Source organism: Strix aluco, chromosome 3 (genome assembly GCF_031877795.1).
Source record: "Strix aluco isolate bStrAlu1 chromosome 3, bStrAlu1.hap1, whole genome shotgun sequence".
NCBI lineage: Eukaryota > Metazoa > Chordata > Aves > Strigiformes > Strigidae > Strix > Strix aluco.
In genome coordinates, this window is record NC_133933.1 from 5,191,458 (window position 1) to 5,216,146 (window position 24,689).

At 44.7% G+C, this 24,689-nt stretch overlaps 1 protein-coding gene across 1 annotated transcript in view; it reads right to left on the minus strand.

Annotated features, from left to right (window-relative positions):
- Positions 1-21,983, minus strand: part of JAG1 (jagged canonical Notch ligand 1) — a 37,462-nt gene extending 15,479 nt beyond the window's left edge. The window contains exons 1-5 of the mRNA XM_074817230.1: positions 21,378-21,983; positions 20,112-20,417; positions 9,117-9,168; positions 3,355-3,609; positions 2,304-2,364 (exon numbers count right to left, since the gene is read on the minus strand). Coding sequence (XP_074673331.1) covers positions 2,304-2,364; positions 3,355-3,609; positions 9,117-9,168; positions 20,112-20,417; positions 21,378-21,458 — 755 coding nt within the window. The 5' untranslated portion in view covers positions 21,459-21,983. The remainder of the gene's footprint in view (positions 1-2,303; positions 2,365-3,354; positions 3,610-9,116; positions 9,169-20,111; positions 20,418-21,377) is intronic.
- Between the last annotated feature and the right edge of the window lie 2,706 nt (positions 21,984-24,689).

Here is a 24,689-nt window from a genome sequence, read left to right on the forward strand (position 1 = left end):
TCACCTGCAAAACTACGTATCCAAATCAAGAGTTTTACTCCTTTTTGCTAAATCAAAGGGGTGGGGTTTTTTTGTTTTCTTTAAAGCAAGTGTAAAGAGAAACAAGTAATTAAAAAAAAACACAACACACACAAAAAAAGCCATGAGCTTTAGAGCCAAAGCTACGACTTTCTTCAAACATCAGCTTCAAAGTATAACAAACAAAATTGGATAAGGCTACGGGCATTTAAAAGAAAAGTTAGATATCAATTCCAGAAAAAGTTTCATGGTAATAATTCTTGTTTAATAATATGTATGCAGCAGTTTCTCATGAGAAATCTGAAGTTAACTTTCCTTGTATAGTGATTCATGAGTAAATATGGTTTTGTTGGCTGGCCTGCATTAAAGAAAGTGACTCGCACCAAAAGGGAAAGGGATATTTTAAGAATGCTTGCAAGTCGTCTATTGTACCAGAACCCAGAGCAGTTTCTGCTGGGATGTTATTTTTAACCTCTGTTGCATTTGTAACATACAGGCTATATGACTCATCAAAACTTAAAAGAAAATAAAATCTTGTTTCTGTGTTCACTTTAAAGATATTGGTCTAACTTGGCAAGCAGAAGTTATCTGAAAGCACCAGAAGGACAGCATTGTTTCAAGACTATGCAAATCAAGTGTGGGAAAGTTGCACCTTAAGTAAATAAGAGCACTAGTGCATGTCTGGGCAGTGAGTGGGAGGTAAGAGACTTAGAAAGAGAAAGGAAAGAAAAAAAAAAAATCTGGAAACAAAGCCTGTTGTTCTGACTAGGAGACAGCAACCCCTACAAGGCATGTTTATTCTGATGACAGAAGCACAAATCACTGGTAGCCTTGACTGATACGCTCCTCTCACCATCTGGCCCCCCAGTACTTCCTACTACTTGCTAGGCTTTTTTCTTTTTTTAATTAAAAAAAGATTTAGATTTGGTGTTCTGGGGGTTAACCGGCTTATATCAGCGCTGCTAAACATTAAAATCAGTGAGCAACCTACAAGGGTCCATCCTGCAGCTTGACTTTCACTTTGCCATGTCTCCTGTGGAGAACGAAAAGTTACTTCCTACCTTACTTTCAGAATGTTCCTCAGCGATTTTTTTTTTTGTTTGTTTTGTTTTGGAAGCATGAATTACAGGGACAAAGAATGAGCCACTGTGGCTATTTAGGCTGACTTCTTATATAATATATAGTCTGTCAGACACCCCAGATTTAGTTCTTGTTTGAACTACAGCTTATCTAGAACGAAGAGCAGTCCTCTTCATGCAAAAGTTTCCAGCAATAGAGAATCCACCAATAGGTTTGTGAGGTAGAAAAGTTACTTTCTGTTCCTTCAGACTTCTGAGTTTTATTCGTGAACACCCAAGCTTCACTTTTAACCCTTCCTACACAGGATCAATATCAACATTTTGTAACCTCAGAAGCCCTCCGTTCCCTATCGCAGGTAAACAGATATGATAAAGGGTTACATGAAGCAACTTACAACCAGTTTGTTGATAAAGAACATCCACATTTAATATCCATTAACCCTCTATTAGTAGGGGAGAAAACATCCCCGTGCTGTAAATGTATTTCATGTATTTTGAGGCATTCCAAATATTTAATTGTTGAGTTATGGATAAACTCTACTTTTCATTGTCTCCTTGCCAGGACAGAACGGGACTTCAAAGCACAGGAGCAGAATTCTGCATTCATCGGAGCCTACCGACAAGATTTCATCCCAGCTATTAACCTCTCAGCACTCGGAGCCTGGCTCACAATGGTAAAGGAACCGAGAGATTTAACTAATCCCATTCTAAAGAATGCTTGACTTTTGCCTACTGATGGAAGAAACCAGGGGGTGGGAGGGAGGAAGGGGGAAACAGTGAAAGGGAGAAGAGGAGAGAAAAGCCACACTGTACTTCAAGCTTGTAGTTGAAAAAGCCTATTAATCAGGCTGTTGGAAAAAAAAAAAAAAACACAACATACCCACAAAACATTTGCACTATTTATGCAGAAACAATTAGTTAGTGCTCATTAGGCAGCATTCATACGATGTATCCCGTACCCTCCTCCCCCCCCCCCAGTGCCACCATTTCACAAACCAAAAGCTTCTTAAAATTATCAGTGCATTAAAAAGCCTGCTCCCCCCTTATTCTGGGCAAGTCAGCATGAATAATGTGCCTTGGTCAAAAACATGACTCCAAAAACACCCTCCCTCCCCAATTCTATTGCGTTTAGCATCACTTGTTTAATTATTTGGGGATGGGGAGGTGGGGGGGGGGGGAAAACAAGGAGGGAGAGGGAGCATTTACCTGCACTCTCCTGGAATCGTGCAAGAACCATGCTTGGGGCTACATCCCTGACGACAAATAGCTGTTAAAACAAAAAAAGAAGAGTATCAGCATGCTGCCTGCTTCCTGCATCTTCACACTCGTGGGAATGTTTTAAACTTTAACCAGTACTGTAATCGTACTAAATCCAAGGTTTTAACAAGTCTCTCGTATCAAGTCTACTGGAAGGAAAAACCAAGGTAGGTGGCTCCCTGCGATAGGAAATCAGCTAGCTTTGAAGAGGAATTGTATCTCACGCTGTTCAGTTCTTTCTATGCAACAGAAACCATCTCGCCTTAGAGAGCTCAAGTCACTCTGAGTCCACAGGTTTCCTTTCCCTGTCTTTTGCAGGTGAAATGGCCCACTCTCCCTGGCTTTCCATCTAACTCAAAGCAACCTTTAACTACTCTGGATTTACTTTTGAGCCATTATCTCTGAACAGACAGGATATTAAGATGAGCATCGATTCAAATTGCAGGGAAACTCAGTCAGCAAGGCATACTGATAGTCTGTTCCTACTCAAGAGTCCTTCTTTCTCCGTCTGAAATTACCTAGGAAGTTGCCATTCCCTAATAAACGTGTTAAACATCTTCTCAGGTAGAACAAACAGCCTGGGACTTTTCAAACACCAAAGCTTTACACTTGCCAGGTCAGCTCTAAAACAAGTCTCTCCTTCCTGCTTGTCTTGAAGTTCTGCACCAAAGGGGAAATCCTTTTTGAAGTCAGCAGCAGAATTCCTATTGAAGTCAGTGGGCTGGGTTTTATTCCCAAGGGCAAAGATGTGGATAATCAGAGAAAGAACACATCTGCTAAGTGCCCAGTACTTGTCAGACCTCTCTGAGATTTTAAAACAAGGCAGAAACTAGTCCTCCCCTGCCCCTAGTTCTGTGTGTAAAGATTTAGTCGCTGTCCCATCGGTCCTTAGCCCCGTTGTCTGCACAAACTGGCCACACTGAATTGCAACCCGGATATGACGCACTCAAATCCTGCCCAAGCCCGCCGGTCATCCGGGGGTCGAGCATTCGTCACAAACCTTTGTTGCATTCTGGTCCCATCCAGCCTTCCAAGCATGTTTTGTTGCCATTCTGGTCACAGGTATGGTGAGTGAAGAAGTCATCTCTCGGTCGACAAAACTTGTTGCAGCCGAAGCCATAGTAATGTTCTGCACAAGTCACACGGATTTGGTACTCAAAGTGGGCAACTCCTGCGTTATGCTTCAAAGTCTGCCACTGACGGCTCGGGTTGATCATGCCAGAGTGGGATGCCTTCTCAATAATGCGATCAGGATCTACAAGTCAGAAGAGATGTCAGAGTTAAAGCTTCCTTTAGGTATCATTACCTCCCACGTCACATCTCTCTAGCTTCACTGGCAAGACTCTCTGAGGCAGCCAGTTGGTTTTATTAATTTTCTGTTTTAGAGAGTAAGATAAGTCTGCCCTGGAGCTACAAACCATTAACTGAAACACACATGCAGCATTATCAAACTGAACAAAGCTTGAAATCAAAAGGGACTGTCAGGTTACTGCCAATCACTTATCCCTTTTGCACTGTAAGGGCATCCAGTAAGAATCACACAGTTTGTGAGTAAAGAAAAACTCAGCTGCTTTCACATCTAGCTCCAACAGATTGGTACATAATGTGGTTTTCCAGGCTTGTCCATTCATGGTACTAGTTTTGTTTTTAACAGGAATATTTACAAAAACATCATACTACAATAGCCTAATAAAGCAATGTCTACAAACTGAACGTAAGCACCGCAAAAGGTTTGCAGCCTCCCAGGACTCTGGGGTAAACATTAAACTGAAAACTAGCAACTCTGGCATTCAGATGACATCAGTGACCTCACCAGGTTTTGGCTGAGAAATACCGTGGAAATTCTCTCTTCAGCTGTTAGCTGACACTAAAAATTCAAGACTACCAGAGCTCAAAGCAGAGAACTCAAATTACTGCATGTATGTGCTACAGATCCCCCTTCTCTCTACAGAGCCTGTCAAAGTTTAGACTTTGTACTTGACATTTAGTTGCAGCAAAGGTCTTCTGGCTTTTAGAGCCCTACAACTGTCTAAATTATGGTTTGAAATAATAATACTTCACATTAGCTCGGAACATTGTATATATCTGTGGTATTTCACTTCGTAATCCAGGTCTTGTGACTTAAATGATCTGACACTGCCTTACGACCTGCTGCTAGCAAGCACTTGACTGCCGAGCGAAAGTTTATCATAAAACAGCCAAAATATCCTTGCAGACATAGTACAAAACCCAAAAATAAGTACCAGGCTACACTGCTCTGTATATGGGAGCATAATCCAGCGACAGAAGAATTTTAGGTAGAAGGGCAGTTTGCCAATGATGTGTTAGAAAGCGGCGCATGAAGTACTGGCACATTTGAGTGTTAATAATTAAAACTTACTGATGTTCAGCATGTTCTTCTAACAATTACAACGGAAAGTTCATGGATTTAACATAAGGCAGAGCTGAAGACTAAAGAAGTTGTCACATAAAGCTTGAGATGACACACGGGCAGTTTTTCATCTAAAATGCTTTTAAATATCTTGCTAAGGACCTTTGCTTTGTGGCTTTCAAAAAGAACTTCCAAACAGGCTTCTCGAGCCTCAGATATCCATTATCAATTCACCACTAGATCCTCCCTGCTTGTCTGCAGTTTTGAATAAAGTCAAGTCAAAGCACTGGCTGCACAATCACAGAAGAGTGACAATACACAGACATTGTACGCATTTACCCATTTTGGGGGGTATTCTTGGCTGGAGACTACGGCATCCATTAAGTGTTTACAGTGTGAAATTAAGGGCAACAACTTCTTATTCACCTTCTGGTATTTCTGGTTCTATAATATTTTCCATTTAAATCAGTTTTTATTATTCATTGGCACTAAGCCCCCAACCCCACATCTATGCGTGAGAGTTTCAAATGCATGCAGGCCTTTATTAATTTAAATCCCATTCACAAGTAACATAGATGCCTAAGGACTTTTCCATACTGGTATATCCAGAGCAATATCATGTCCTGTACTGTGCAGGTGTAAGGCTCTTAGATCTCATCAACAAGATTACTGACTAATTCTAAGAGGTACTTAAGCAGATGCATATCTGTTCGCCTTGAATGGGGCTAGTCGAGCGATTAGAGCTCCACTCATGCATGCTGGAGATGGCTTTGCTGCACTTGCCAAGATTACACCCCGATCTACAGCACAGTTGGAAAGCAAATGCGTTTCCCCAAATACCGACTCCGTGCATAAAGACATCCTGTTTCTTGCGAGTAAAACAACTCTATCCTTTTCTCCTCTAAGTGGCAGAAGAAAAGGGGAATGACACTCAATTTAGTTTTGCAAACCGCCCCCCCTCCACGCACACACACGCACTCTCACTCTTGCTTTTCCAGTCTTTTCCTGTTCCCTGTTGGGAACATACCACTGACAGCTATTTGAGTCCTTGGCACCAGAAAAACAGTCGCCTTGGAAAAGAGATCTTTCCTCCTGCCTCTGCTCTATCATTCCCCTATCTGCCAGCTCATTAGGAAGCACATCCTTGCTGTATGTCTACAACATCTCACTCCAGCCACCGGCTCTTTTGAGCCCTTAACCACAGGCTGAACTCAAATGGAAACATCCTTATTAGTCCACTGGATAAACTAATTTTTTTAAAGGGCCCAGATGAAAACCAGCTGTGATTTCACTTTGGATCATGGCTAAAATGCCTTCCATTTGATACTCGTTATAAAGCTACCACCGTGCATTTAAATTCAAGTAAGATCTCACAGACTTAAGATCCCTTTCCATTAGCCATCACCCAGAGTTTTCACAATGAAGTATTGGCATGTTCCTTCTTGTACAAAAATTTCTCCACCCTTCCCTATTCCCACCTGTCAGTACGCCCTTACACAAGTGCGCTGACCCAGACTTCAGGGAAGGCGTTGCAACAACTCTTCCATTCTTAGCCCGCACCAGCAATGTTTTAAATTTTATAGTAAGCAATCCCAAAGCAGCAGACTGGTTAAGTAAATAAAAAGAAGCAGTCAGCCAGGCTTGAGAGAAAGGCGATCTTCCTAACTCGTCTGACATCATCTGACTCGGAATCCCATGCTCTGATAGAAAGGTTATAGGAAACATTAACCAATTAGAAATTGATGAAGTGGAAGAGAGAGGCTTTCCGTACATCTTGAGCTTCCACTCTGCACTTTGCTGACAAAGTTTGTTGGTTTCATTCACTTTTTGTGGCTGCGCTTCAAAGCTATTAGTCTGTCTTTTTATTCTGTCGGCAACTGTATCAAAGGTTTTAGGCACGGGGCAATTAGCTATTTTGACTGCCCACCTTTGCTTTTCAGTGCTCCAATTTCTGGAAATTATAACTATGCAGCACCAGGAAGCAAACAACAACAAAAGCCCAGACTCCTCTAGGCGTTTTGGGTGGCCAAGGACACCACAGTTATTTTTGAAAGTCTTTGTTTCAGACAACTTCCAGCTATGGCTTGGTTTACATTGTGCTGAAGTCTCTTATGCCCGTCTGGAATTCACATGCAACTGATACCAGTAATTTACAATAGCTCTTTGACATAGTTTGAGATGCAATGTCAGCCCCATTAGCTTTATGTATGAAGCGACAGTAGCAAGATGGCATCTAGACAAGAACCAGAGTAAGAAAACCATTTAAGCTGAATCTTGGCTCCAACAAAGCACGATTCTCATCAACTTCAACAGGGCCAGAATTTAACTGCAAGCCACTCTTGGAAGGGAGACAGAGAGTATGTGGTAAGGGGAACGTAGGAGGAGTGGAATGTAGAGGGGGGAAGGAAGCATCCACTCTAGGATCTCCTAACGACTGCATTGATCAGAGGATGCTAGAGCTATGGAAAAGTTACACAAAGCCTACTAAATCCATCTTTCTTTTTTTTTTTTTTTTTTTTTTTTGAGCTGTCACAGAGTCCTTACAATTGAGCAGTAATTAGGGCAAAAGAAAATCCTGGACATCAAAAAAATACTCATCACTTTATATGATAATTGTTTAGTTCTAATGATTGCCTTAACTAGTTCTTCAAGACTTATTCTTCAGCTATGGGAAAGCTGACTAAGCGATGAGGTACAAAAGAAAAGCTTTGTGCAGTACAGCGACTGAAGTGACCTACAGATGGATATGTGACAGCAAAGCTGGAGCAGGAATGCAAATCAGGAACATATGTAAGAACATGTCTGCACTTGGTCAAACGCACTGCTGAGAAATGAGGCAATTTTGTCTGAAGACAATTGTACTTCCAGAACATGAAAGCAAAGAAAGGGTTCATTGTGTAGCTTTGGAAATGCAGTTGTTTCATGAAAAAAGATGAGCTCTAATAATAGTAAAAGTGGCAGAGACCCAGTCTGAAAAAACTCTCAGATCCTACTGTAAACAAGACCTTCATTTTGAATTCAGGCATCTTCCATTTTTAATACAACTCTGCTGCTGCAGCAGCAATCTATTTTCTGTTCCTCCATAAAACACTTCATAGACAAGAGCCAAGAAATCTCCCAGCCAGCGCTCCACGACTGTGCTGGGGTAGGGCCTGAAATCACAGGCACTGCGACAGTGTTGAGTGTGGCGGGTTGTAAAGCAAACCATGGCTCCCACTGACAGGTCACAGGAATTATCTGCAATGGACAACCTCTATTCTGAAACTAAGAACTAACAGGACATCCCGTGTATATTAAAAGAAGATATTAAAGAGCAGATCTGTGCAGAAAGGTTCCCAGACTCAAAAGCCATTCCCAAGCAGCGTGCTCTTCACCGATTAAAACACAAAACCACAGCACTGTGCACATTTTTACAAGGCCTTTCTCTCGTGAAGCATGAAGTCCATTTCATTACTGTGCGGCTGTCACCTGGCATTCCAGAGCGGACTGCAAAAAGGCTGGTTTAAGATGGGCCATAGCACTGCTGCTTCCTCGTTGAAGGAAAAGGCTTGTTGTGTCAACAAAAGGTTTATGAGTTCAGATTCATACTTTCTCCTGTGGCTTTTACCACACACTATTAGAGCCTTAGATTGAAAATAGAGCTAATTTTGCCCACCTACTTCAGTAACAGTAGGCAGCAAGCAGAACAGCTCATGTGCCAAGAGACTCTATGTGGCTTCCTCTAGCCAGCAGGAAAAGCTTAGCAGAAAGTTTCTGAAACCAACCAAAGACATTCCAGGCAAAAGATTCCCACCCTTGATTTGCAGCCAGCTCTACCAGATGGTGTCTGGTAAATATTTTTCAGTCCCTCAATATAAATCCCTAGTCATCCAACTCCCAAGGAAGAGCTGGTAGTCACTCCTGTTTCTCATCTACAGTCATAAAATGGATAGCTATACCAAGTGTTATGGAGATTTTTTTTAATTTTTTTTTTTTTAAGAGCAGCATGTTCGGTTTTGAGAAGTACATAGTTTATAGAGAGGTCCCAAGTGGACAAGACTTAGGCTTCTGAATACCACTCCTAATTTAAAAAAATAATAATCCAAACAGAAAAACCTGAAGAAATCCCTTGGCTTTTATTCTCCCTAAGGAGAAAGAGGGAATTAACAGTGTCTATTTTTAGGCATCAAACCATTGGTGCCTAGGTGAGTGAGCTACTCACCCTCTACAGGCAACATGAGGGGGACAGGCTGCTGCAGAGCCTGGAGTAGTTGCTCCAAATTGTCTGGGGGAGAGTTTTTCCCTCTCCTCATGCTCTACTTCACAGTAAGCTGGTTAGTCTACTAAAGGCCTTTCAATGGACAGGAAATCAAGGTGTCCAAACTAAGTAAACCAGCAGAATGAATACTTACTAGTAGAGTTATCATTGTAATCCCATGCCTCAACAAGCAGTGTGTAGGATCTCTGCAAAAGAAGAAAAAAGAGTTAGTTTCAAGGCCACACATGACTGTAAGACATTAAAAAACCCCATGTCCACCAGCAACAATTTTAATTAAAAGGGAAAATTCCTGGTCTCTGCCCTAAAATGGAATACTTGAAAACATAAATAGGTAATAGATTATACTTGAGACAAACATGATCTTCCTGAAACCCCCTAAGCTACCTTATCCAGTCTGACTTAGAAGACCTTTCACCTTGGATAGCTCATCTTTGTCATCATTAATGCATCTTATGTACTTAACCAGGAAGTACAGCCTTTGACACTATGCTGTAGCCACAATAAAGCACGTGTGGAAGAACTGCACATGGAAGACAGAAAACACCGGGCTGGCAGAGCAGCATCAAAAAAGCAGAACCAAACCCCCACCCTCAAAAACTGCTTCAAAAGAATTTTGTTACAGAAGAATAGTCTTGATGTCCCTTCCCCCAACCGTCCTGAAAGCAAGAAGTGTTGCTAAGATTACTGTGCTCTGCCTTGACAGCCCGATCTCTAGGGACTTTGCTTTTCAGCACCCCCTTTGAAAGCTTTGTCTGCATGAGGGCCATCGCAGCTCCCACAAGTATCAGGTAACCGAGGGAAGAACTGATGGATATGGGAAGGGGGTGGGGTGAGAGAGAAGCATTGTAAAACAAAGGCTAAGACCAGACTATTTGGAAGAGCAGGGAAAGGGAAGACGGGCTATCCACCCCGTGTCACATTTACAGATGCACTAATCTGCCAATGAGCTCGCCAGCACTCCAGTAATAATAATCATAAGCATAAACTAACTGAAGTGACTCCATGGGTTGGGAAGCTGCCAGCTATTACATCTAAGCCACCTTTATCTTCAATCCTAACTTGAGAACAAGAGCCATTAAAACGTCTTCTCCTCCCCCAGCTCTACTCTGAGATATTATTATCCAGGCTGTATCTTTCAAAATTGTCATTTAGCAAGCCATATTCAAGTTTACAGAATGATTCAAAACCAAAACAACACACACACACACCCCCCTGCAAAAAAAAAAAAAAAAAAGCGCTGAGGAAAAATAAGAAAAAAAATTACTTTAAAAAGTATAATAATAACTATAAATGAGGTAACGCTCTTTCTGGTGAGCGGAACAATAATAGAACAAATAAAAACTCTCCATGAAGAGTTTTGATACTTTGCCATACAAGCTGTATATCGTAAGGTTTATTTCTCCTTAATTGTATCTGCGCTCACTCACAGTCTGCTCATTTGTGGTCTGCAGTGCTTAACACCTTTTCTGTAACAGAAACCAAAATACAGTTCCGGGAGTAAGCTGCTACAAGGTGCGAGCGTAAGGCAGACCTCAAATTCCTTGAGAGGGAAAAAAAAAAAAAAAGAAGGGGAAAAAAAAAAAAAAAAAGAGTTGAAGCAGACTGCTTTCTCACGACTGGACACAGCATGCAGCCTCTGAATGAAAACCTAGTTTGTGATGGACACTGGCTTGCAATATAGCCTAAATATGTTTCATATTCAAAGCAGACTAGGATTCCATTTCGTTCACTGATAACTGTGGGAAAATGCTTCCAAAGTAAGCAAAGCTGGGCAAGCCAAGACATGCACCCAAACTTCTATAGAGAGGCTCCACTGGCCCAAACCATTTTTGGTTAACATTTCATAAAAGTTACATATTGTTTGTTACTATTCTAGATGCAGTCTGCCAGCTTAAAAAAACCTCTGAAAATAAAACACGACACAACATGATCATTTAACACTGTTTAAAGCAGATTTAAGAAGTTCTTACACAAGTCAGAGGTAAAAAAAAAAAACCACAAAAACCAAACAAAACCAGAATAGAACTCCAGAGCCATATCACAGATACAGATTGCACTATCCTGGGTGCTTCCTCACTGGTTTAATTACCAACATTGAGAAGCACAACATGTTACTGCAAGCTTGAAAAAAATATTATGATCTAGAGAATGAATTATGGCAACTAGCACTACTCCAATAAAGTGAAGGATGTTTTCCTTTTGGCCTTGCATAATTGTTTTGGAAGATATTTTGTCTAAACTCATAGCAACAGTTCCCGGTTGGTTCTCAGGACTGTTTACCAACACACCTAGCCCTTAAGGAAAGGAAAGGCTGAATCCTAGTGCTACTGTTGCTAGATACTTGTGTGACCACTTTCCAACAGAGTTTGTTTAAAGAGAGGAGACGCTTCTGCTTAACTGGATGGAAACAAAATGCAGGGGGAATAGACCTACCCTAGCAATTCCCTTGTTTCTGTGTGCCCCCTCTCACCTCATCTGAATATTTTAAATGAAGAATCCCTGTCCTGAAAAGAGATGATACAAAGAATGGCAGTTTAATCTCTTGGCTCTGTCCCTCTCAGCACGAGGCAAAGAAAGGAACAAGACTTTGTGTTCAAGATGGAACACTCCTAAACAAAAGGCACACAGACACCCACAGCCCCACGACAACAGTAGCAAGCCCCCCTCAACAATCCAACTATCACATACCTCCAGCCAATTCCCACCCCCACCCAAAAAGAAACCAGTTCTGTGCAAAGACTGCACTGTTGAGATTTTTTTAAGAGTGCATATCATCCCCACTCTATAGATCAACGATTCAGATATCTCAGGAATGACTACTTACAGCGCGGAGGTTTAAGTTTTCCCATGCCCACAGATGACCTCTGCCCATCTTTGAATAAATATATACATCCAGACACAAGAATTCCACATCATGCACCTTATTCCATCAAAGCAATGTCCTAGGCAACAAGGCAGCAGTGAACTTTCCAGAGTCACACCCAATTAGCCACTGTAAACCTGAGCTTGACCAGAAGGCAGGGATTCTGGCTCGAGAGGAAAGGCAGCTTGAAAGGAACAGCAAGCCGGCACAGTTTGCAGAACATCCACAGTCTGATCGGCCCAGAGGGCTGAAAGGCAGCATGGTCAAATTTAAGCAAAACTCCTATGAGTTAAGCCATGAGAGGATGGAAATGGTTAAGTTCACACTCCAAAAAACTGAGAAAGCCCCAACAGGCAAGGGCCATTTTCCTCAATGAGACACCGGGATTTAGTCTTGATCCATTGATAATACAACTCAAGAAAGACTTTGAAGACCCTGAAGTCCATCAGAAACTGTCCCTTTTAAGGGTCTCAAAGGGCAAGGCAACCTCTTTTCTGGTTATTTAAATGAAATACTAGCAGCTCCAGGTAAGCAGAAGGTGTTTAAAGCTCTCAGCTTGATTACCTTCTTCCCTCCCTTCATGCAGACATCCACCCAAAAGATGTGTTTTTGTACTTTGGCTGCTAAAGGCATTCTGCGAGTCAGTGGGACAGAGCAAGATTAAAACATCAGGCTCATTAGTGAAAGGACTGCCTCCTTTTTGAAAGACGTTGCAACTAGTCAAACTTCTTTCCCTCCTATCCTTGTGGTTAAACCATGCAAGAGCTTTGCTGAGCATGTGAAACCATGACTAGACAAATGCAGTGGGAAGTTCGCGTTCTGGATGCTGCGCCTGCTCCTCCTCTGCCAAACAAGGAGAGCAGGTTAAGCCCAGCAACATTCTCCTCACGCTCCGCCAGCCACGCACAGCTGTGGAGACCAGTTTGAGAACGGTGCTCGCACCCTGCCTGCGTCCTCGGGCAGAAGGTTAGGAGACCGGCACGCTGCCACAGCAAATTGCCAAGAGCTCCAGCAATCCCCCCTCCCTTCAGCTGGGAGGGGGGGAGACGGGGAAGAGGGAAACTGAGGCGTATTTCAAAGCGCCCGAGGGCGAGGGAGGAGGGCATCTCCGAGCAGAGCGAAGGCTGGTCACAAAAGCCCTTCCTCTAAACCTCAGCAGCACTCGCTTGGGTACCCCTGTTGCCACGTGACAAGTCACGATGACGCTACACAGATGCGTCACGTCACGGACAGCCAGCCAGCTCTGACAACAGAATATTCCTTCGAGGGAGCTGAAGGCAAGCAGTTCCTCATTCAGAGGAGATGCAGACCTGTCTGGGAAAAGGAGGGAAACAGCCTAACCCTCTTAACCCTTTGTCAAATGCAACATCATCAGGAAGATCTTCTTTGGGTCAGCCTACGTAAGGATAAGGCAAGACCCTATAAAGCTGTTACTCTCTCAGCCCTGCATCTATTAACAACGTCGAGGCTGTAAAAATCTCACGCCTCAGAGTCCACAGCCAAGAGCTGGGCTGAACCTCAAGCAGGCAGCCCAGCCAGGAGCCTCAACAGAATATGCCCACATGAAAACAGAGCACACTGTTCCTTTAGTCTTCATTTCGAGTAGCTCCTTCATTGCTCTTAGTGCCAGTAAACACTTCATTGCACATAAAGGAGAAGACACGAAAACAAATTTAACTATATTAGCAGCTTCCAGGAGAGACTCCCCCCGCCCCCCTCCCCATTCTGCCTTGGCACAAGCCAAGTCAGTAACCGAAGTCAAGACCTTCTCTGCGATGCAACTGCCACCCTCCTGCCAAATGATGAAGGACACAAAAGTACCGCTATCCAAACCATGCATACGCTTAAGCATCCAGTAAACCAGGCTGATCTCTGATCTGGCAAGCCTGCTGGAATAATGAGTATCCTGTGAATACATAATATGCTGAAGTTGCCATTGTGTGAAGTAAGTCCATGGTTTGTCTGGGAGCCGAGCAATGCTGAGTCTACTGCTGCTTCCTGTTGCTTGTCCTGTATTAGCATTATTTTTGGATAGGCCCCATTATGTTCTGTAATCCTCACTGCAGTCAGTATGGCCACACTATTGTTCTTGGTTAATATTAGCAGTCAATGCCTCTGTCTGGGTGGCCGGACTACAATGTATTCCAATCATAAAACTAGCATGCATTAACCAAACAATGTACTGGGATAGAGGGGGGAGACTTGGGGTCCTCCCTCCTCCCCCCTCCTTTAAAAAAAGAAAAAAGTATAGCATCTTCCCCCCCCCCCTTTTTTTTTTTCTTTCTTTTTAAACTAATGATTTTAAGTTATTTCAGCTACCAGGATGCTTCATACAACAACAGCATTTTAATCAGCACCTTATCTACTTACGGAGTTATTTTCTCACGGAGCCCCACTTCTCAAAGACTAGCAGGTAGGCCAAAATGTCAATGGTTGCTTTCAACCTTCCCCAACAAGCAGATTACCTGCTCTTATCAGTCCCCCTACCTGTTTAAAGCATCCCACTGATAATTAAATGCACCAGTTACAAAAGGGTGGCAAGGTTAATAGAGAGAATACCTAGTAGCCAGCCAAGCAAAACAGTCAGGTTCACATAGAGCAAGCCTGAACAAGAAGCCTTTCTACTTATTTACCTAAGTGCATAAGAACTGGGTTGAGCTGGTAAAGGACTCTGGATGTTTGACTATTTACAAACCACTTTAACCACTTCTATCCACATTTTACAGTTTCTTCTGAATACTACAAGAATAACGAGTGTAATTTATGCTGCAGAATAGTTACCACAGAACCATGAGCTCCACAGACTAACAGGAAACAAACGCAACAGCTTCTAGTTTTGACATCTTTCCCCATGTTCAGGCATATGGGTTACCAGATAAAATTATCAGAACTGTGTCAATTAACACAGAGAACTTCTATTCATCAGCAGAAACGCAAAGCCAAGTTTAGTTTGAATTTTCAAAACCAATCGTGTCGTTAGTATTATCTACACAGAAATACTTTTAAGAACTGTAGCTTAAGGTTTTTGCACATACTCCAGGGCATCAGCCTTAAGAACTGAAGCTGGAATAAGTGCCATGTACAATGATGAGTGCAAGCCTCGTGCATGGCACCTCACCTCACTTCATTAGCTAAGGCCCAACTTTACTAGCTTCAGAACTAGTTTACTTCTATTCCAGCCTTCAGTCCACAATGAAGTGGTATGTTTCCTTGAGTATACTAGAATTTTAAGCATAAAGCATCAATTTTATGCAATTCATTTTCAGACACGCAGACTTCCAGCTGCATAAACAAGCTGACAGTGCTGGATGTATGCAGTCTGAGAAAGTTTAGGAATAAGCTCCAATGCCAGGCCCAATCCAGCTGCCACAGAAGCTAAACTGGAGCAGGCCTTTATTACAACAAGAACAAAAATCCTGGGAGCAGGCAGGACAAGGATTTATTTTTAGATATATTGTGGTAATACAGTCAAATGGATTTACCAGGAAGATGAAGTTCTGAACTGACTGGAACATAAATAACTCCTAAGAACATGTAAAAAGCCCAAACCCTCCAAATGGATGCATCACTTCTCTGCAGTCCTGGGAAAAAACCAGCCTTGTGGGTGCTAATTATGCTTCAGATGTCACTTAGTACTCTCAGCTCCATTCTTGATAGTAATCCTAGGCAAAACATTGCACTTTGAGTGCTGAAGATTTATTCTTAAATTATTAGTCAACAATAAATGACACAGTGGGGATTTGATTAATATGCATTTTGTTATAAAAATGTCTTCTGATCTGCCCGTGCTCCAAGATGACTTATTGGGCATTCTTTAAGAAAAGCTTGAACAATATCTAACATTCGCTTCTACAAGTTTTTAAAAAGTTAACTGGAAGGAAGGAAAAACAAAAAAATCAAAAAACAAACTTTAGTTTTATGGCAGTGACCTACTGTTGTGTTTTGTTGTTTGGTTGTTTTTTTTTAAAAAAAGAGCAGTTGATATTTTTGTTTCAGATTCAAAAGGCTGTTACTTTAATATCAGCTGCAGATTAGTATTTTGGAAGCCTCTTGTGTTAAGACGGGGGAAAAAGTTCACGAAGCTTAAAAAACACTAAAGCTCTTTTATTATCTCTTTGTAGCCAGAAAAAACAATGCCTACCCAGAAAACATATTTTACGTCTTCAGGAACCAGTAGCAGTAAGATTTGTCATTAAAGAGGGGAAAGGCTGACTATTGTATTTTTTAGAGTAAGGTTGAAATAAGACATTCAAACCTCTTTTTAATTGTATTTCGTGCTAAAGTCATTTAGATGCTGGAGGCTTTTTTTCCACCTCAGTAGTTTCCTGATGTGTTCATGCAATTGGCCCCAATATTAAATAATTACAAGGATCATAATTTCAGGATAAACAAGCTGTTTGAAATTGGAGCTATGCATACCAAAGGAATTGCCAAGTTTGACCTCCTTCTTACTCACAGTCTCGCCAAACCCCCAAAAGATCTTTCTTTACATAAAAGCAAAGTTTAGTGCTAAGCTTTGCTTAGTTAATTCATGCACAGCTCCCTTAAGGTATAGCACAAATCACACTTTGGCTTCTTTAAGAAAGGCAAGAGATTTGATTTATGTCAAAGAAGAGCATGTGTCTACCACGAAACAAAACTTGTTGAGACAGACTTTGACAAGTGGAACATGGAAATTCTTTTGTTCTGTACTTTTCTATATGGCTTCACAAGCCAAGTTTGCCTGTCAAGAAAGTGACTGAAGTCTCAAAATGAACGCAGGAAGCGAGCCTATGTGTTGTGGGTTTTTTTTTTTTTTTTTTTTTTTTAAATCATCATCACTATTGTTTCAGTTTACTGAAGAATTGCTAGCTACTGCAGGGGCAGCTTTCTGATGCACTCTAGTTCCTTTATGCTGGTCTGCTGCCCTGTTTCCTAGCAACTTGCTCAAACCTCCCATCACTTAAATTAATTTATGGCCCACCATCTCCACAGCCATTACTCACAGGGGTACATATCAGAACTGACAAGAGCAAACCACCTAAGTTATTAATAAGACTCTGACACTGCAAATCTACATTACAACTACAAGCCAAATCTAACAATACATTTAAAACACACCATCCTCTCTTCTTCTTCTCCTGCATGATGAATAAAGGCCTTTAATGCAATGTAACTATTTTTCACAAACGGCATAAGGGGGCAGCTTGACATGGGAAGAGATTTTTTTTTTTTTTAAAGTAGTCAAGGCAACAAGATTTCTTAATGTTACTGACTCAAGCTGGAACATCCAACAAAAACCTCCTTCAGACAGTAGAACACAAACAACACATATTCAGAGATGAGCATGAATTTTGAAGTGCAATACGATTAACATGTCGGTCTGGCTCCTACCACCTTTATTGCAATTTTCAGTCGGATGTATTCAAAGACATCTCTCACGATTAACCACATTGGTAAACGCAACGCTAGTCTCAAGCTTTTACTAAAGTCAACAGTATTTACCCACCTAAATAATTTTTTAAGTTCTAAAATTCCAGCATCAGATTTGACTAATTCAGTTTACTACTTTATCTGTAGAGCTTTCAAAATGCCTAAAATGTTTTGTGTACACAATTTTAGTACAAATAAGAGCTTTGCCACATTAGATATTCTTTTGTTCAAATGCCATTTGAAAGTCACAATGGCTAGGATAAAAGCTGTGTCCTATGGAAGTTAAAGCTGGGGGGGCAGGCTTGATAATTGCAAACAGACTACCATCACAATCTCGAAAAGTGCATTTCTGCATGGGAACATGCAAGAGTTTATTCCAAAAATTCCAGTCTTAGGAACCAGAGTGTCTGAAGTCGTCAAGTTTCACACATTTCAAATGCTGCGCTGGAGTTTTGCTGCTGCTGCTCTAGGATTCCAGTGCTCAATTAGATTCAGCAGGACAATAGAAGCATTTCTTTTACTAAGATGCAGGCAAGCTTAAGAAACTTCTCCCAGGGTCCCCACCCCTCCAAACCCACCCTCTACACACAGATTTCCCTTCCCAACTCTATGAAGAGAGGAGCTGTTAGAAGGAACGTGTTCAGTTTTCACACCATTTTTATATACATACACGTATCTTCAGATTCGAGGCACTTGAATTACTGGGAGCAGGGTAGGGGGCTAGTTAAAACAAAAAAAAAAAAAAAAAAAAAAAATCTTTGATGAACCTGACTTTCCTGAAAAAAAGTAAAAATCTGCAACACAAGCACTGCAGCCATTGGCAGAGCTTCAAATACCTCAGATTTTTACAAAGCCCTTTATCCCTTTGATGGCATATTTGATAACAGTTTTATCTCATTTCATGTTAGAAAAAAAAAATAAAAGAGAAAGAAAGAAAGAAAGGGAGGACTTGTACTTCCAACAGAGAATACTTTTGTTAACTCTGCTATTGTACTTTGTAATACTATCTCCTTAAAAACGCAGATTTGATTTCACCCTCGTGGCTCTGCAGCCCTCAATACTCCAGAAGTCACAACTGACGGAGGAGGCAGGTAGGAGGCAGCACAGGACACTTCAAGAACACATGGCTGCCTGCAGCACTTGGCTGCAGGACTACAAAGTGGGTGTCTACACTACAACTGGAGAAGGAATGCTTTTGAGGCGGCCTTTCCACCCCCCCACCAAAAAAAAAAAAAAAAAAAAGTCCAGGCCCTCCCAGCAACCAGTCCTTATCTGACTAGGAAGGGCCAAGCTTTGGAGGGAGCGGAAAGTCTACGCATGCTTCCACCTCGCCAGCAGTGATAGTGACAGAGGATAGGAAACAAGATTCACCCCTCCCCTGCATGCACGTAAGAGCCCTCCTCCCCTCACAAAAATGACCTTAGGCATCTAGGTTAGGATGACTGGATTTTCAAAACTGCTGAGCATCAACATATCCCAAGGCAGTCGGTGGGAAATTGCCTGCTCAGCACCTCTGGAGAAGGGGAGGGGGGGAAAAACAGTTTTGTTTCCTAGGTGATCTCTAAATATAAGTTTTAGAAGCATAAATTTGGGAGCTTTCGGCTTTCTGACCACGGCACCCCAGAGAGCCACCTCAAAAGCCAGTGTGTGCGTAAGAGCCCCCCAGAGCAGTCGCCCTCAGTTTTTTTGCTTGCCTGCACGCAGCGCTGCTGGGCGCAGCACAACGCACCTCCTGCCACCCAAGGCCATGGCACTCTTCTATGTCCAGAAAGCCTACGGCCCCGTAACCCACCCCTGTGGGTCTGTCCTGGGCGATGGCTGTTTTGGAAAGGTGATCCTCAGTTTCTGTGCAGCGAGTAGAGCACTCCTCCACAGAGCTGACTGTATCAAAGCTTCAACCCTCTGAGCACCCCAGAAGAAATAAGCTGCACTGAAGTCTAAGCGAGTGTTCTTTACATGACCAACAACAAAGCAGGCTTTGGCTAATCAAGGGGTTGCCAGTCCTCCATCTCACCGCTCTGCAAGGCTGATCAGTATTTGCTAGAGTGGACAACACTGGGAAAGAGCCCGGCTGAGAGCCCCACCTCCCCCAAGCCATCAAGTTCTGCACACAAGTACAGGGAAGCCAGAATCTATGGACCACAGAGACAAGTAGCCAGGAAAAGGTGTGCTGTGGGGAGGAGTGGGCGAAATGGACCGACAGCTAAGGCTAGGCTTTTCTCAGCCTTTAGCTCCTAGGGTCCGCAAGTACCTCAAAACATAGCAAGCTTCTCAGGGAGGCTGGCAACTACTTCACCAAGAGCAGCAGCGGCTCCCATCAACACCAAGCAGTGCAGCGAGATTTCCCCTTGGGAGAAGCAGGAAGCCTTCCCAAACACGCTCCAGGGAAGGAGGCCAGCTATGACACACACTTTTCACACGGGATCCCTCTACAGCCCCTAACCCACTGCTCTTTTGGCTTAAGCCCAAGACTTCACTGGTTAGGGGAAAAAAAAAAAAAAAAAAAAAAAAATGAACTTCTGACCTTCTAAGTCTCAAGAGACTTATTCATGCTGTAAAGTGCAGAGATACTGGGTTTGCTTCCCTGACCCATTTAGATCCCCCTCGCTGCACATCTGACTTTCAAATTTAACAGGCTGTGCATTGTGAGCCCCAGGGAACAAAAACAAAAACACCACCAACATTTTACTCATTTCTGTGCTGCCGATTCCCGACGCTTTTGCCAAGATGCCTGCTCCCTCTCCAGTCCTGGTCCCTCTCCCCCTGCGCAAGAAGTTAGAGCTCGGCTCACTATGGCCATCTCAAACAGCACCGTCCAACAGAAGCAGAGCCAGAGCAGGCCACGCAACTCACCGGCCAGGCGAAGCTGAAAGGGATAACAATCCGGTTCTTTTCATTATTCCGGCTGTACTTTAAATTGAAGGTATTTCCTCCGATGACAGGAGTGGATTTGGATCCAAAGCTGCAAGGACCGCCAGCAGTGACCCGTGATTGATACTCCTTCAGGCAAACTTTAAAATAGGTATCACACTCGTCTCTGGTGCATTTTCTATCTCCTGGGTTTCGGGTGCCATCACAGCAATTTCCATTTTGCAGTTCACCATTCACATTTTGCATGGATAAAATCTCCAACTCGAACTGTCCCGATGCTAAAGTCACCTGTTAATCCCAAGAAAGAACCGGAGGAGAAACAAAAAAACCAACCAACCAAACAAAAAAAAAAGAGAAACAAGAAACAGACAGTTACCTCACTTTTTCCCCCAAGTACAATCTACAACAACTCTGCAAACAAGAGAAAGTCATTTTAAGCATGCTTTCAAGAAGCACACACATAATATTAAAGAAAAAAAAAAAAAAAAAGGAACCACTCCAAGCTTTTCCCTATCAGACATCCATGAGAAAGGCTCATAAATCATCCCAACCAAATAATGCCATTAATGCTAAAAAAGAACCGTAGGTGCCAACTCCAACACACACTGTGTATGTGAGGAAGGCTTCTAAATCGTTAGGAAATAACCAAAACGGACCAGGAGTGCACACGCCAGGGCAAACCCAACAAAACGATGTAGCTAAAGCACCCTGGAAAGGCAACCCCTCTGCCTTCTCCGAGGTGCAGCTGAAACGGGGAAAACAGCCTCCCCGCTCAAGGCTGCCCAGCTGAGATTCAGACCTTGCTCATTAGTCACCCCCCAAGAGTAGCGCGGTTAGCCCCGGTTTAAAGAAAAAATGAAAAATTTAAAAGAAAAACGTGATTTCGGGGAAAAAAAAAAAAAAAAAAAAGCGGTTTGCAGTCATTGCGTTTTTTATTCCCAGGGAATTAAGTCTTGCTGCAAGGAGCACTTCTGCGTTTGCCATCTCCGCAGAAAAGTTCGCAGCAGTCACTCCGCTCCGGCTGGAGGAGCTCTGCAAAAGCGCCTTGTGCCCCGCTGAAAGACTGGGGCTTTTTGGTTTTGGTTTTTTTTTTAAAAAAAGCCACCTACCGCCATCCCCACGGGAGCCGCGTTCCGCAGAAAAAGCGTCAAAAAATCACCGGCAACAACCGCTCAGCGCGGCGGATCCGGGAGCCCGGTTGGCGGTTCCCCCCTCTCCCTCCCTCCCGCTGCAGCCCCAGGGACGTACCTTTGCCCGCAGCCCCAGCAGGGCGAGGAGGAGGAGGACGAGGGAGCACGCCGCCGCGGCTGCCCGCCGGGGCGCACGCATGCCGCCGCCGCGCTGCCCGCCCGCCTGCCTGCAGGCCGCCGCCGCCGCTCGCTCCGGGACGGGACGGGGAGGGCCAGGAGGGAGGAGGAGGAGGAGGAGGCGCCGCCGCTGCTGCCCGCCGCCGCCGCCGCCCCGCTCTAATATACCGCGCCGGCCGCGGCGCGCACCCGCGCCGAACAACGCCGCTTTTCAAGCGCTTTCAATAGCGCCCCGGTCTTCAATGCAAAGCAGCCCAGCCTCCTTTTATTCTCCTTATTCTCTCGCCTCCCTCTTTTCTTTCCCTTTTCTTCTCTCCCTTTTTCTTTTTTTTTTTTTTTTTTTTTATTACTGCGATTATTATCCCGATCCTTTTATTCCTTTCAGGTCGCCGGCCACCGCGCGGTGGAGGCGCGGCGAGCCCCCCGGCCCCCCCCCCCCGAGACACACACACACGCACTCAAACACACACACACACGCACACACCACACACACGCACATCCAGCACACACACACCGCCCCGGAGCCGGCCGCCCGTCTGGGAGCCCCGCCGCCGCTCGGCTTCATCTAGCCCACGGCGGCAGGCGGGGAGGCCGCCCGCCCGCGCATGCGTCCATCCATATGCATGAGGGGGGAAAGGAGGGAGGGGAATGGCGGGAGGAGGGAAGGCAGGTACCGGCAGGAGAGGAGGAGGAGGAGGATTAGGAAGAAGAGGGCGCGGAGAGGAGGGCTGGGCGGGAGCGAGGCGAGCGAGCGGCGGCTGCTCCTCCTGAGGGAGGCGGCGGGCCCCGGCCTCAGGCCGCCCCAAGGGTCGCAGGTGCGTCCCGGGCTACCTGGAGCGGCCGCGCTGAGGCGGCCCGGGAAGGGCGGGCGCGCGCCTTCCCCTCAGCTGAGGAGAGAGCGCGGGTTTTCCCGCCCGCCGCTCGCTGAGGGGAACGCGCGGACACTCGCCGCACCGCGTCCTCCTCGGGGCTGGTGGAAGGGAAAAGGAAACCTCCCGGGGTCGCTTGTGCGAGTGAAAACTTCCCCCCCGCCGCCGCCCTCGGCCGGCGGCTGCCGCCCGCCTTCCCGCCCGGCGCTACCTGAGGGAGCGCAGCCGTTACAGAGCGGGACCGCTGAGGTGATGGCGCTCCCCGGGAGCGGGTTTTTCGCTCGGTGAGGGGAAAGGAGGGACAGGCGGCCCCGTCTCTGAGGTAGCGGCCGCTGCGCGGGCCAGCGGCTCTCCTGAGGGAAGCGGGGGTGGCCGTCGCCCCCGTGGGACTCGTTGTCCCCTCCTCAACACGAGGCCGCACCGCCAAGAAAACCCCCGCGGTTCAGGCGGGAAGGAGCTGGGAACGGGGCGCACCCCTCAGCTACAGCTCCTGGCTGTTTAGTTCAGGGGCTCCCTCAGGCTCGCCTGCTCCTGGCGCTGGAGACCTACATCCCGCCTGCCCGGCTTCCAAGTGTGTGCTGGGGTTTGTCAGCCCCATCCTCGAAGGACGGACACCTAGCCAGGTGAGACTCCTTGCCACAGGACACTGACAAGCCCAACAGTTTGCACAGTAGCCAAAAGCATTCAGAGCAGCTCCCAGAGGAAGAGCTATGCATCAAAGGGCATTGAACAAAAAAAAAAAAAAAAAAAAAACCAACCAAACCACCACCCCTAACTTTGTCTCTGGTTCGGGAAGTCCCTGAGCCGCTGATCTAGAAGTTGGGTGAGTGTGCTGGGAACTGTCACTGCATCGCTGTTCCTTTCTTCCTGAGGCGCTGGAGACAGGAACCTGGCCTACATGACGTTCGGTCTGACCCAGAACAGCTATTCTTACGTCCCTATCTCCTATTCCACCCTGATCTAACGCTGTAGATGTGTGAATGTCTATTGCATATGCCAGGGTCAGTGGTATAGAGGAAAATAAGATTTCTGACCTAATTTTATATCCTTTGTTTTCATTTCCTACGGCCAAAGCATGCTCATTCTTGGCTGTGGTGAGGTCTGTCCTGTTACGGGGTGTCTAAGGCTGTGAAGCTAGCGGTATTTGTGCCCCGAGCCCTAGAACCGTGCTCGTACTTTTATCAGACTCCTGCAGACCACTTCCCATTTTTGAGTTCAAAACTTAGATTACATACCAGCAATTTTGGCACGCCTGTGAGCTGCGCGGTTGCCGAATTCCCCTTCCAGCCTCAGGAGTTCTAACAGTATCGGTTGCTCCTTGGAGTCATTAACTTTCCTTAGGCTGGTAAACCTTCATTGTGTTTTATCCACAAAGCAGCTGCAGTTTGGTGATACAAGAATCAGTGCCTCTCTCCCTTTTTTTTTTTTTTTTTTTTTCAGTGGGTGTTGGTTAGTTTCCGCAGCCTATTTAAATATTACTCATTCACAAGTGCCACACATCTGCTCCTCTGGGCCTTTAAATACCCTGCTGCTTGCTGGTATGCTCCGTACCTTTAGGGCAGGTCTGGAGTTGGCCTTTCTGCAGAAGGTTACTCCGCCTGTTTGACTCCAGCGCTTAGGAAATCCAGAGTTCTGGTTCCCACAGTGCTTGTGACTCAGCAGTGTAGCTGCCCTTCAACAGAATTACTTGTCCAGCAACTTAAAATGCTTTGCAAGCACTAATGAATTAAGCCTCCCAATGTCTTGAGACGCAAAGTATTACTGATAGGTAAACCGAGGCAGAGTGTGAGTCATGTGCAGAAGCACACTGCAAGCCCTCTCCCTCGCAGCCCTGAAGGAAATTTTGACCTCGTGGAAGTCAGGAGTAAAATCCCCTTAACTTATTAAGGCCAGAATTTCACCCTTGAAGTCCTATCTCCTGCTTTTCTGCACTGAGCTCTCAAGGCCGGATCTTTAGCCCCTGCTCAGCAGCACTGAAAACCGATTGAGCAGGGTGCATTACGCAGCCCGAGGATCTTTTTAAGATGCCCTTTTCCTACGTGTACAGCAATGTGCAAATTGCTGCATGTGCGCAGGGGGCCTGAAGTATAGTTGCTTTGAGTAGCCTGAGCCCAGTGCGTGTAAAACTCCTACTGCAATGTTCTGCTTGCATATGTCCGTGTCTCGGGAGTTGCGGAGCCGACGTGTCTTCCTTTGAGGCCGGTGAAGAACTTTTCAATGTCTGGCACTCAGCTTTATACATTGCGTAAAGTTACTTCCTGCTAATCTTCCTATTCTGGCGTAATTAGATTACATCCACATTAGAAGCCGTTATAAACATCTAGTGTGCCAAGGTCCAGTGCTACAGATAGTACCTCGCTTTGGGCCTGAATCAATTCCCTAAT